The sequence below is a fragment of the Cyanistes caeruleus genome, chromosome 1 (assembly GCF_971803275.1).
Source record: "Cyanistes caeruleus chromosome 1, bCyaCae1.hap1.1, whole genome shotgun sequence".
In the NCBI taxonomy this organism is placed as follows: Eukaryota; Metazoa; Chordata; class Aves; order Passeriformes; family Paridae; genus Cyanistes; species Cyanistes caeruleus.
Window position 1 is genome coordinate 132,316,077 of NC_141701.1, and position 12,055 is coordinate 132,328,131.

Sequence of the window (12,055 nt, forward strand, 5' to 3'; positions counted from 1 at the left end):
TCATTGCCTTCTTCAAATGTGTCCTGAATTTTGCACAAACACATGACAAAAAGATGTCAATCTTTGTCTTCTGAGCCAAAAAAAACTCCACATATTTCTAACTGTTCTCTCTTGAAAGATCCTCCTTGCCAGCACCTGGAATAAATGAAATTGTACCTCCTCTCTGTCTCCCAGAAGCTTACATTTCTACATTCCTGTGTTTTACTTGTTATACTGCAACAGCAAAGAAAAATAACATTTACTTAATCAAACTCACTGGACAGGATAAGCTATTTCTCATTCCCCTTTTCAGGACCTTGTGCCACAAGCACTGCCTTCTGAGCCATTTCCTCCTCCATTCTCAAAATATTTGAAACTCTTGCTGACCTGAGCTCCTGGCATAGCATCAGATACATTATTGGTTAAACATGGTCCAAAAACACAGCAACTGGTGCATTCACAATTTCTCCCCCTCCTTCCATTTTTCTCCAAATACACAAAATTTTGGAGAGTCACACTCTCCTGACAGAAGTACACAGAGATGAATTAAAAATTTACTCAAGTATGGTAATAATGACAACAAAAAAACTCTTCTCAAAGATCTTCTGCTTTCTACGTAATACGACTGAGATTAGAGAAAGGCTATACACCCTCATTTATCAGATGAAGTGATGGTCGTCTGTTCTGAGAACAAATAAGAAAGAAAACTGAGGTGCAGAAAGTGGGCTCAGCTACATTTAGAAAGCTAAACGAATGAAAAATGTGCTCTCTGCACTCCCTCCATTGGCTCTAGAGGGAGCTCAGGGCAGTTATCCCATGATTTACCATCACAGGCTCAGAATACATTTGGCTGAACTGAGATCTCTGCCCAGATTCACATCTGAAATCATTGAGCAGAACTAAAAAATGCACCAGGCTTTAAGGAGTTGCAGCACAGCCAAGAAGCGGCAGTCACAAATATTTTCTCTCCTCACACTTTGCTTACATAACACACATGCAATGGAAAATCTTAGAGGAAAAAAAATACATTTTCATGTGTTCCACATAGGAAGAAATTTATGGTAGAAATATGTGAAAAAAAAATAAAATATTGAGTCATAATGCAGGAGAAATGAGTGAATCTAGAAGGGGGAGGGTTAAGGAAATGACCATTGGTACACTCAAAGGCAGAGGGAAGCCCCAAGAGAGCTCACAGAGTAAATAAAACCCATACAGCTAAGCAAAAATTCAAAAAACAGAAACGGGTGGAACCTCTGTGCTACTCATACATGGTTGTTGTTTCTATATTAGGGAGACAAAAACAACCCACCTGCTTCCTTAGCTGTCTGTATTTTCCATTTACATGGCTTTTGGAATGCAATTCCTAAACCATTCATAGTCAGACATCTACTTACATTTTCCAGCCATTCTGTCCCCTCACTCTGTTCTACATGTGAGGCATATAGCAAGTCTTGAAACAAGGTGAACACAAATCACATCTTGGTGTTGGTAACAAGTGATTCTCCTATTATTGGCATACCAGGAGTGAAAGAAACCTCATTTACTTCTTTCTTGCCCTGCTGGTTCCCCTACATGAGCACTGAAAAACTCTATCCCATACACCAAAGCTTCAGACCCCTTTTCTATCTCTTGGCTTCAAACCAGCATTCCCCCTCATCAATTTTCAAACCACACTCTAATTGGTGGGTATTGATTGATGTCTGCATCAAATTTGAATCTCCAGTTGTGTTTGCACAGCTGGAGCTAATGGGCAACTTCCTTCTTCATCATCCCCACAAAACCAAAAAGCAGAAGCAAAGAACAGATACTCCTATAGCTTAGGAGGACAAGGGTGCCACTGCACATGGTCTGCAGACTCTGTTCACATAAAGAGCTCTGGCACAGCCACCTCCTCTGCCCACTAAGGGAATGATTCTTTTCAATTATTCAAAACTCAGTGTCCTATCCAGTCTGTAAAGGTAATAGGAGACTTGTGCTTGTAGCCACAAGGAGCTCATGCAACTGAGTACTCCACAAAGTGTTAAGATACATGAAAACATCCCTTGGCATCAGATCTAGGAGAGAAACTGGTATATCAGGCCTTTTCAGAATTTAGCCCTTAATTTGTAAATGGTTTGTTTGCATTAATACAAATACTACCATCTCAGATGGCCTGTGTTTCTGTCAGGCACTTTGACTTTCTACTCCTGTGTCATAGCACAGAAGATTTGAAAGTTCCTCTTCAAAGGTCCCCTGATGTATTTGACGATTTAAATAAAAAGACCTAACCATATTTCCTTATGCTTCATAACCAGAAGGAAAAAAAAAAAAAAAAAAAAAGAAGAAACAGTCATTGTACAAAGATGCTTTGTGGGCAAATGAAATCTTCAGTTCTGCTCAGCAAAATGGGGACACATTTCCTATTTTTTTCTAGTTCAGTACAAAAAAGCTTTACGAGGCAATGCTGTTAAAACTGATGCTGCTTTCAAAAGAGTCTCAGCTCCTGCCAAATTGAGTTCTTTGTGAATGACAGTTTATCAAGGAGAGGAAAGCTGGATTTTGGGCTGCAGCCACTGTGCTTTATCTGACTAGCACTGATCACACATGCCTTTGTACTGAGTGAAGTGCAATCTGACATCAAGGGTCAGGATTTCATGTCCCTGCTCCCAAAAAGCCAAGAGGAGACTCATTTGTTGTCGTTGTTGTGCACTGATTGAGCAGCAGTTTGATTTCTGTGACACCAACAAAACTTCACAAAACAGCAGCATTGGGAAGCTTTAAAGAGAGCAGTGAGTCTAATGTAGCAATTAAACAGACAGCTGCAGAGCACCTGAATAAACAGTGCATACATAAAGAAAATCAGCCAGCAACAATTCCCTCTGGATGCAGACTCCCTCTCTCCTGAGTTTGTAGCAGTGTGGTCAATCTGCTATATGTCAGCAGTTCATCCTATGGCTTGGAGCAAGCTGTGGTAAACTGCACTACAAATGAGAAAGAATGTCATCATGGCAGTATGAGGTTATTTTGCAAGCATTTCACCAGATTACTTAAGGAAGCTTTTGAAATTTCTTTTGTTACTTACTTCAACATTGTCATAGTTACATGAATGGTGATTTTCAATGTCAAAATCTGTGAAATTCAATAGGACTCTGTGGCTTTGGTCGACTTGGATAACCCAGGAACAATCTGTGTTGTTATTATAAGGTTGAGGATAGTTTGGAGAATGGATTTCCCCACTGGTAGCTTGGAAAATACCACCACAGCCTGAAAAAGACACAATCAGTTTTAATCACAAGCTCTTTTCTTTTATCCTTAGTGAGAATCCACGTCTATTTTTAAACTAAAAACATCTCCTTCTTTATATTTCCTACATTAAGCTTTTGCAAGATGACTTCTACAACTGTTGAAGTGTGCAGCAAAAATCAATGGAAATTCCTTTTAGGAAAGTATAACATTATCATTAGAATTCAATATGCAACAACACTGTTCTGGGTAATGTAGCCCCGAGCTAGTCACAGATGTTGTAAAAGCTGAAGCATTAGTGCTGGTATTCCTTTACCCTAGATACTGTAAAAGCAATCCAAAATACTGTTCATATGAGTGCCAGAGACCTTACTGAGAAAGCAATCACTAGGCCTAGCTGAGTATAGGGTAAGAAAATTACTGCTTTACTGAGAGCTGGGAGCTCCTCATTGCTCATGAGCAGTGCAGCATTTGCAAACCTCACATTTTTACTTCTCTATCTATGGAGCTGAGAGCTTCCTGAGCACTCCACCCTCAGATACTTCTGGTCAGAACAGATCTGGTGCTCATGAATATCTAAATAGCCTGGAATGATGGATTCTGTGTGGAAAGTACCAGTGATTTCAACAGGACTAACACAAACTAACTTTTATATCTTAAAAAGATATGGAGGAGGGAGAAAGAAAGGCATTGGGATTGCTGTAGGTGGAGGCAGCCTGCTGGGAAAATAAAAAACTATACTGTTACTGCATTCTGGTGAGTGGGTATTTAGAAGCCAGAGAGGGTTAGAGTACAGTAGGCAAGACATTGTATAGGGATAAGGAAACTTCAGGGGGCCTAAGTAGAAAAAATAAGCTAACAGATCTCAGAAGGGACTAATTCAAAGGGCTATTGTAGACTTCTTTTATTAAGAAAAAAATCTTGTGCCTTTCTCATAAAACTTGTGAGAGAGAAGTATAAACCTTGACAAATTAATGAATCAGTGTGCTTAATTAAGCAAAATTGCAAGAATTTTCCCCTCATCACTTTTCACTGCAATTATTTTCCAATAACTGGCCTTTTTATAGCAACTTCAATGTAGAGACATGGTTGAGTCTTTAAAGCATCTCTTCTTTTACTGATTATCAGTAAGGCTATGAACCTGGCAGTTCAATAATCACATTGGGGGGTGGATAAACCTTACAGAGATCAGATGTTTATTAATCACTCCAAATATTTTGAGGGTCTAGTCCACAGAGTTCTTCAAGTTAAGCCATGTTCTCAGCTATTTTTCACTTTACCATTTAAAACCAAAAGCATCATTCAGTGAATAAAGGACTCTGTATGGGTAAGTAGGTGGGAAATAGCAGTAGCATGCAAAATCCTTTGCTGATTGCAGAAATGTCTTCATTACTTATACAGAAAAGAAACCTAAACAATATACATAAATAGGCCTAGACTTCAGATAGTTAGACAATTTTTAACTCTGTGTATTTTTCAGCATCTCTTAGTGTTACCAAATTCAATATCACCCAAATTCTCTTGCAGCTTTCAGTTCTATGTTGTTTGACTACTTTGAATGCTTGCACAGTTGATCCTTGATTCTCAGACTTCCTGAATTTCTCATGGTATTAATCAATATACTCACCACCTGGATTTTCTTGCCAGGAGATGTTAAAACCTTTCCCTGTCACTGCTTCATCTGTCTCAAAACGGACAATGGCTGAATTGCCAGTGGTGGAGACTCGCAGTGGGTTCTGTGCTGCTCTTGAAACACACAGCTGGGCTAGCCTAGGAGAGTGGAAATCTGGACCACCAAAGACCTAGAAGTGGAAAATATATTGTCCAAGTTTTACAAAGAGAGTATCTGTCAGACAGAGTACATGAGAACTGTTTAATTTTTAGGAGGAAATCGCCTCCCATCTATAAGTATTGAAAATTATTCAACATTTTAAAATGTAAAGCAGCTAATGGAGTAATTTTCTCCTCAGACTTACTTGGTATCTGAACCACCTGTACAAAACAAGTTTAGAATTCTAGACTATTTGAGAACAGCCTTATATTAAATAGAATTTTCTGTCTGGGGCCTTGGACAGATTCTTCTTCCCTTTCCCTCCAGAATTAGCACCTTTTTTTCTCTTGGCATACACACCAAGATTCATTTATTTTGTTTTTTTTTCATGCCTGTGCAGACAAACTGCTTATTTTTGCAGGAACCTGTGCTGATGATTTGCAGCATTGATATTTAGAAGCATAGTTAAAGATGATTTTTAAATTGATTTTAAGATTTTGTAATTCCTTCTGATAAAACAAAAAAAGCATGGCAACTTTATTTACTTCAAAGGCAGCATAAATATCCAAAATACAGGATTTGAGTCAAGTAAACAACATTCTAATTATTATTTGGAAGCAAGGATATATATAGCATACATATTTGCCACAAAAGATGGGGTTTGGTTTTCAAGAGTAATTATTTCCTACTCAGAAGAGTGTGCCTCAGGCAGTTATAAACCAGAGAACCACCACTCCCTTAAACATCACAGTAGTACTATGTACTTACAATGCATTTTTTAACCACGTAAAGTGAATTAGGTGGCAGTGCTGAAGCCTTGTTAACCCTGTTTCTTGCTTCCCAGAAGGGATGTAGGATTTTAGTTTGAGCCCATTTGTAACTGGTGGAGTTACATTTGTCTTGGAGCCCATTTCTCCCTACTTTTCTCTCTCAAAGCTGAAGAAAACACACATGCTCAGTGCAATTTCCAATTGACATGTGATTTTGGTGCCTAGAGCCCTCAGTGACTGGATTTTCTTGGCTTCCTGCATGCTAATGAAATGGCACCCGATACTAACAGTCTACCACCTTCCACTGCATGTCCCTGGTAGGACTGCAGCTGCAAAAGTCAGCTTGGCAGTAACTTTGGATGTGAAAACTATAAAAGAGATACACCAAATAAAGAATGTGCTCCTCTCTTTCAGCAACTAAAAAAGTATAGAAAGATTCTAATTCTATAAGCATATATTATGTATAAATCCCAAAACTAAACTAGATAACAGCAAGTTCTAACAACAGAAAACCCCAACAACCCAAAACAACAACAACAAACAAACAAACAAAAAAACAAAAGCAGAGAATAGGAATACAAGGCAACAAATAAGCTCTGTTTAATAAACCCCAGAACTAGTTTGTATTCTGTCTAAGCTAAATATCTGAGCAAGTCTAACAAAGAGCTGAGGTAGTCCCCCCACATCCAGGGCTAAGTTTACTGCATTGTTAGATAATTTGATTAATTGTGTGCTTGCTAACTTAGAGGGTCTGACATTGCTCTGATGTTAGAAATATAAGAGAAATAATTTGGTTTTAACTGGAAAAAAAATTCAGTGACACCAGGTTAATGTGAGACCTCAGGAACTGAGGCTTGCATCCCCAGAAGAAATAAGGAATTAATTTTTCTATAAACATCATAGTCTGTTAGATTTTCAAAAGAGAGTATTTTGCTTTGGTGGCTGATAACAGAGGCTTCATAGCTCAAACATTTTTATTTTGACAGAGACAGCACTTTTTTACATTCTGCAGGGAGGCTGCATGACTTGAATGGATAATGGTTCCTCTGTCCATTCGATCGTCTCAAGGCATTCAAAAGAAGTCAGTATGTATGAAATCACAGCTCAGATTCAGAATCTGTAATGAAGCTGTCACAGTCTGGGGAAGAAGCCTGTTTGTCCACTGGAAGCTCAGTGTCTCTTCAGAAAAATCTTACTGCTTGGCTGCTTGTGAGGCCCAGTGACTGCTGCATTTGTCAGAAGTCTGTTCAAATGTGAATTTTAAAATGTGTTTGTGATACATTCCCTGAGTCAGAGCCACAGCATGAGATCTAGCAGGAACACATGCTCTTAATTATCTAAACCAGCCTAGGGAAGCTATGTGGCAGAGGAAACAGCAGGAGTTTCTAATATGAATCTTATAAGTCTCATGGAGCAGCCTCTCATATCATCCCTGGGGCTGTCTGCACACCATGGGCAAGGGAACCAAACCCAGCTCTGACATAAACCCTGCTGATTTCTGCAGCATTACCTCAGAAACCAGCTTGGCCCAAGCTGAACACTTTGAATTGACCTGTTGGGAAAGAATTGAGGATGGGGCATAAATACTGCAATATGAAATTGGAAATCTGAAGTTTGTGGATCTCCTTTACATTGTTAACTAATCAGCAACAGCTTCTGCACAGTTTCAACATAAAAAAGCAGTCAGAGGCACACTCTGTATAGTTATGAGTGTATTTTCTTTTCTCCTTTAGGCCAGTTCAATTAATCAGCTTCTTTCATAAGGGCTGGAACCAAAACAAGTTTGAGTGTCTCCATGACAAAAAACAATAAAATATTATATTTGGCCACAAAGAGAAAAACCAATAGTTACCACACAAAAAAAAAGAGGGAAAAGAGAATGGACGGAAAGAATGAATTCAGGGGTGTGGTTCATAAAGTGATAGGCTGTCTGAGCTGAAAAAAAAAATAAAAATACATCTAGTCTGCAGAGTACCTGATCCCAAGATAAAGTAGTATTGCATGGCATAGCAGGGCTGCAGGACACCGCCATAAAGCCCATGGTTTTAATCTGTTCTTATCATTTGCTTCTGCCCCGTTAGCTCCATTTAATGTTAACAGTCAGCATTCCAAAGTTATGAGCAATAGAAAGCTGTTCTTTTGCAGCTGCTCACCCTCATGACACAGATTTTCTGGGAATAACATTGATCCCGGCTCAGATATAACTTCCAGAAAAGCAAGAGTCTGGCTTTTGCAGAGAATTAAGAACAGTGGCAATACCTGATGTTTCTTTATATTTAAATAAGAAGACCAGAGCATCTGACTTGGAAGTGCAATAGATTGACAGTCTTCCTTCCTTTTCAGCTTAGGGCTACATCTTGCTGAGGCAGAATATATTTAGAGTTTGTAAAAATCTGTTCCATGCTAAAGAAGAAGATGTCATAGTTCATGTGTCATAACTTATTCAAAGCAGATAATTTTCCTCTATGAATGTATTTTCAATAGAAGCCATTTAAAAATTATTTCAATTCTTTAATTGTGAGCAAAATAATGTCTTCTATTTCCATGAAACATTTATAGAAAATACATGTAAGAACAATTTAAATTTGCTTCTGGATATTTATAAAATAAATGGAATTTGATGGCAATGATAAAAAGACAGACTGGAACAATATCATAAAAGAAACAGGGAGAAAGATTAAAGGAAAACACATCAAACACTTAAGTCATGGGGATAACCTAAGGATTTCACATTAAAAAAATAATAATGTAACTATTATTGCACAATTTTGATGAAACATACTGCAGTCCTGGGATACTGACATGGAAATGACAGCTTGTTTAAGAGGCATCATTAAAGGAAAGGGAAGGGAGACACTGCCTTTTACAAGAACAAGTATGCTTCAGACAAATGTGCAAGGGTGAAATATTCAAGAAACTATAGTATAAAAATGAAGTTAACAACAAAGGTGTTGCAATGAAAAATATCTCTTAGAATTTCCTAAATTCACTTCCAGGTCAAAGGGATGAGGGTGTTCCTAAGCAAATGCTAAATGCATCCAGGAGAGCAAGTTCTGTGATTGCTGGGAAATATTTATTACAGGACATCTTATTTCAGGTAGAAGAGTGAATGTGGCATGGAGGGACAGCAGAGTGCAGAGCTACTTAGTACAGATTTTGACTTCCTATTAAAAGAGGAAAATTGTTTGATGTGAAGGAAAGCAGGAAGCAGTAGAACTTACTACTCAGAGATAAGGAAAATGTGAAATCTGGAGAATAACCATGAGAAAAATTAGACTTCAAACCTCAGAGATACTTAGGACACTTTTAGGAACATAATGTGAGTAAAAGACCTTTGGAACCTTAGTGATCACTGAAACACACAGTATCAAAACCACACCAGTAACTTTTTTTTTTTTTTTGTGACACTCTGCAAACTTAAATGTATGTGTGGCTTTCAGCTTGGACATAGATGGACAACTCCAGGAAAGATAAAGCAGCTTCTGAAAACGGCTAGCCATGTTCTTTTTTTTCCCCCCCACTAAATCCAAGTCATCACTTGTTCTGCTCAGACTATGTCAATCATGGTATGAATAAATTTTATAACAAAAGCAAGAAAATATGTATGTGGCAAAGTACATAAAGGTCCACCACGTGCCTGCAGTTTGGCAGGGGGAGCTCTATGCTGGTAGTCAGGACCTTTGATCATGCTCTAAAATGTGAACCAATTTTTCCCTGTAAGCTGATTTTTGTTAGGTTATTTGCCAGCAGATCAGAGACAGGTGTTGGGAGCTGGATGAACCAAGGTCAGGAGACAAGTAACTTGAAGCATGCCAATTCTGAGGGCAGGAAGGCAGGGGAGTTCAAGCATGAAAGGTGAGCATCTGTGCAGATGAATCAGTGTGATTGGAAAGAAGCAAAATATAGCAACTAAGCTGAAAATGGCAAAGAAAGGAAACCTGAAACCTAAGGTGAATACCTTGCTCAGGAATACGGAGCAGCAGATTTCAGGGTCCTGTTAAACAGTGTCTTTAAGCAGTTGGTGTCTGGCAACCCACTCAATTTGTTTTAGGTGAAATACCTTCCCAGTTAAAAAATTCTCAAACAAATGGTTGCCAGCCATCTGTACTCTTGCTGGATCACAATAGCTCCTGAGCAACCATCTGCAGACGTAGGTATTGTCCGTAAACTATTCAAGAAATGGTCATCCACAGAAAATTTCGTTTTGGAGGCTGTTTAATGGGTTCCTCTGGGCAATAGAGGCTTAACAGATGTTAATAGGCAGATTACCTTCTATCTGGTAATTTAGGGCACAAAGAACAATGAAGATGCAATACAACTGATTTCATCAATACCCAAACCAGCCAGTAGGTGTGAGATCACCTGCTCACAGTCTCTGGAGTCAGCAACGTGACATACAGGTATACTTGCCAATGCTACTGATGGAGAATTCATGGAACAACTTCCTTACATCCAGATCCTACAGAAGTCAGAATGTGGGAATGGGCAGCAGAGCATAGGAGTGGGTGCTGGACAGAAAGTTTCTAACTGTATGCTGTATTACATCATCCAGGAGAAGAAGAGAAGAAAGGCTGCAGCAGAGTTATACAAGTTCTCTTAATCAATCTTTTGCATTCATTACAAAAACATTAAAAAGCCACCCATGTATTAACATTGACTAAAAGTCACAAGTGTACCTCCATTAGTGATCTCAAATGTCTCTGAGAGCAATCAAGAAAGCCTATAACTCTAAAAAAGTTCTTCCTGAAATTATTTCCTATCCCTTCTTCCTGTACTGGAAGTCTATTCAACTTTGTTAGCTGAGATTGGTCACCTGGCTGCTAAACAACACGAGTGAAAAGATGTCATATAGAACAGGGTCATCCAGTCTTATGGGTCTCTTACAGGTCAGAATATCCTTGGAAAGGCCCCTTTTCCCCTTATTTCACCACCTCAAGGTGACTAGGATATTACCTCTTCTTTTTTTTTTTTTTTTTCTGAGTGCAAAGATTCTTCATAATTTTCATCACTCAGGGTTATAAATCTCCCCACATCCTTGAAAGGCCCTACACAAGGTCTCACCTGAGTTAGTAAGTGATCCACCATCTTCCTTTACATCAGGAAATCAGCCTCATGGTACAGCACCCTACACTGAGTTCTTTGTACGAGGTGGGATTTAAAGACTAAATTTTTCAAAGCAGTTTTTTCTCTTGTTAGGAAGCATACAGTGCATAAAACCATTGATTAAGGTATACAGTCACCAAAGACATAAAAGCAAAAAATAGTAAGAACCTTGTGGCTTCCCTGACAATACCTGTTGAACATAACTCTAGCCACAAAAGAAATGGAGAATTGTGGAAGAACTGTTTGTTCTGCATCTGCAGTCCTTGGGATTATCTGTTCCAGACAGAAATGAATATAACTTGTGTATTTTAGAGGAGTAAAACTAATGTTCTTACCTCCAAAACATCATAGCTGCAGTTTGGGTGATACTCAACGTCGAATTCCTGAATGGTGAGTTGAATGCTGCTACCAGGCGCTGTGTGGATGTACCAGATGCATTCCCTATTGCTTGGGTATCTGCTGGGGTATCCAGGGCTGTGAAATGAACCAGAAGGGCCAGAGAGTTCTTCTCCACAACCTGACAACAAAGCAAAGCATCCTGTCAGTGAGGAGGTCTGGAAAAACTCACTGACAGCTCTGATAAGGACAGGCAGTAGCACCCATTACATCGACTAATGTGTACACTGGGCTGGAAGGTCTGCTCTGCCACAGGGAACCTGGGAAGAGAATGGCAGGCTGGAGCTGTTTGCACTGCCTGTGCAGGTAGCACTTCACCTCCTGTTTTGGCATGTTTTATACCAAACCTCAGCATCTGCTCTGACTGCTGAGACATGGAAAAAAAAAAATTTTATTTGCTTCTAACTTTATCAGTTCAAGGAAGCTAAATCAGATCCATTCTCAGCTCTTACTGACTTCAAACTATGAACAAGCTAAGTTATCATAGGGAGGTCTTTCTATTGTTGCAAAAATGCCATTTCCCACTGATTTAGAAATCATAAAATTAAAGACAATGCAATTTGCCTCAGCCTGCTGAGCATGATTACAAGCTGCCAGATCACAGTGGATAAAACAGCTTTCTGACACTTAGTGGGTTTAACATTCTCTTTTTTATTCAATTGTAACAGTGCAATTTTAAAACAAGCCATGTTTGAAGAGTTATGTATTTTCTTTTCAGATAAGAAAGTATTGTGCTAACAGCACGCCCCAGACCCTGGGGTTACTAAATTCTTACATACTATGAGCTAAATTGAAAAAAAAAACCAACAACATT

General features: G+C 38.9%; 1 protein-coding gene across 1 annotated transcript in view; it reads right to left on the reverse strand.

The window, feature by feature from the left end:
• CUBN (cubilin) overlaps positions 1–12,055 on the reverse strand; it is a 142,212-nt gene that overhangs the window by 66,522 nt on the left and 63,635 nt on the right. The window contains exons 29-31 of the mRNA XM_086859110.1: positions 11,181–11,362; positions 4,829–5,003; positions 3,041–3,222 (exon numbers count right to left, since the gene is read on the reverse strand). Coding sequence (XP_086715236.1) covers positions 3,041–3,222; positions 4,829–5,003; positions 11,181–11,362 — 539 coding nt within the window. The remainder of the gene's footprint in view (positions 1–3,040; positions 3,223–4,828; positions 5,004–11,180; positions 11,363–12,055) is intronic.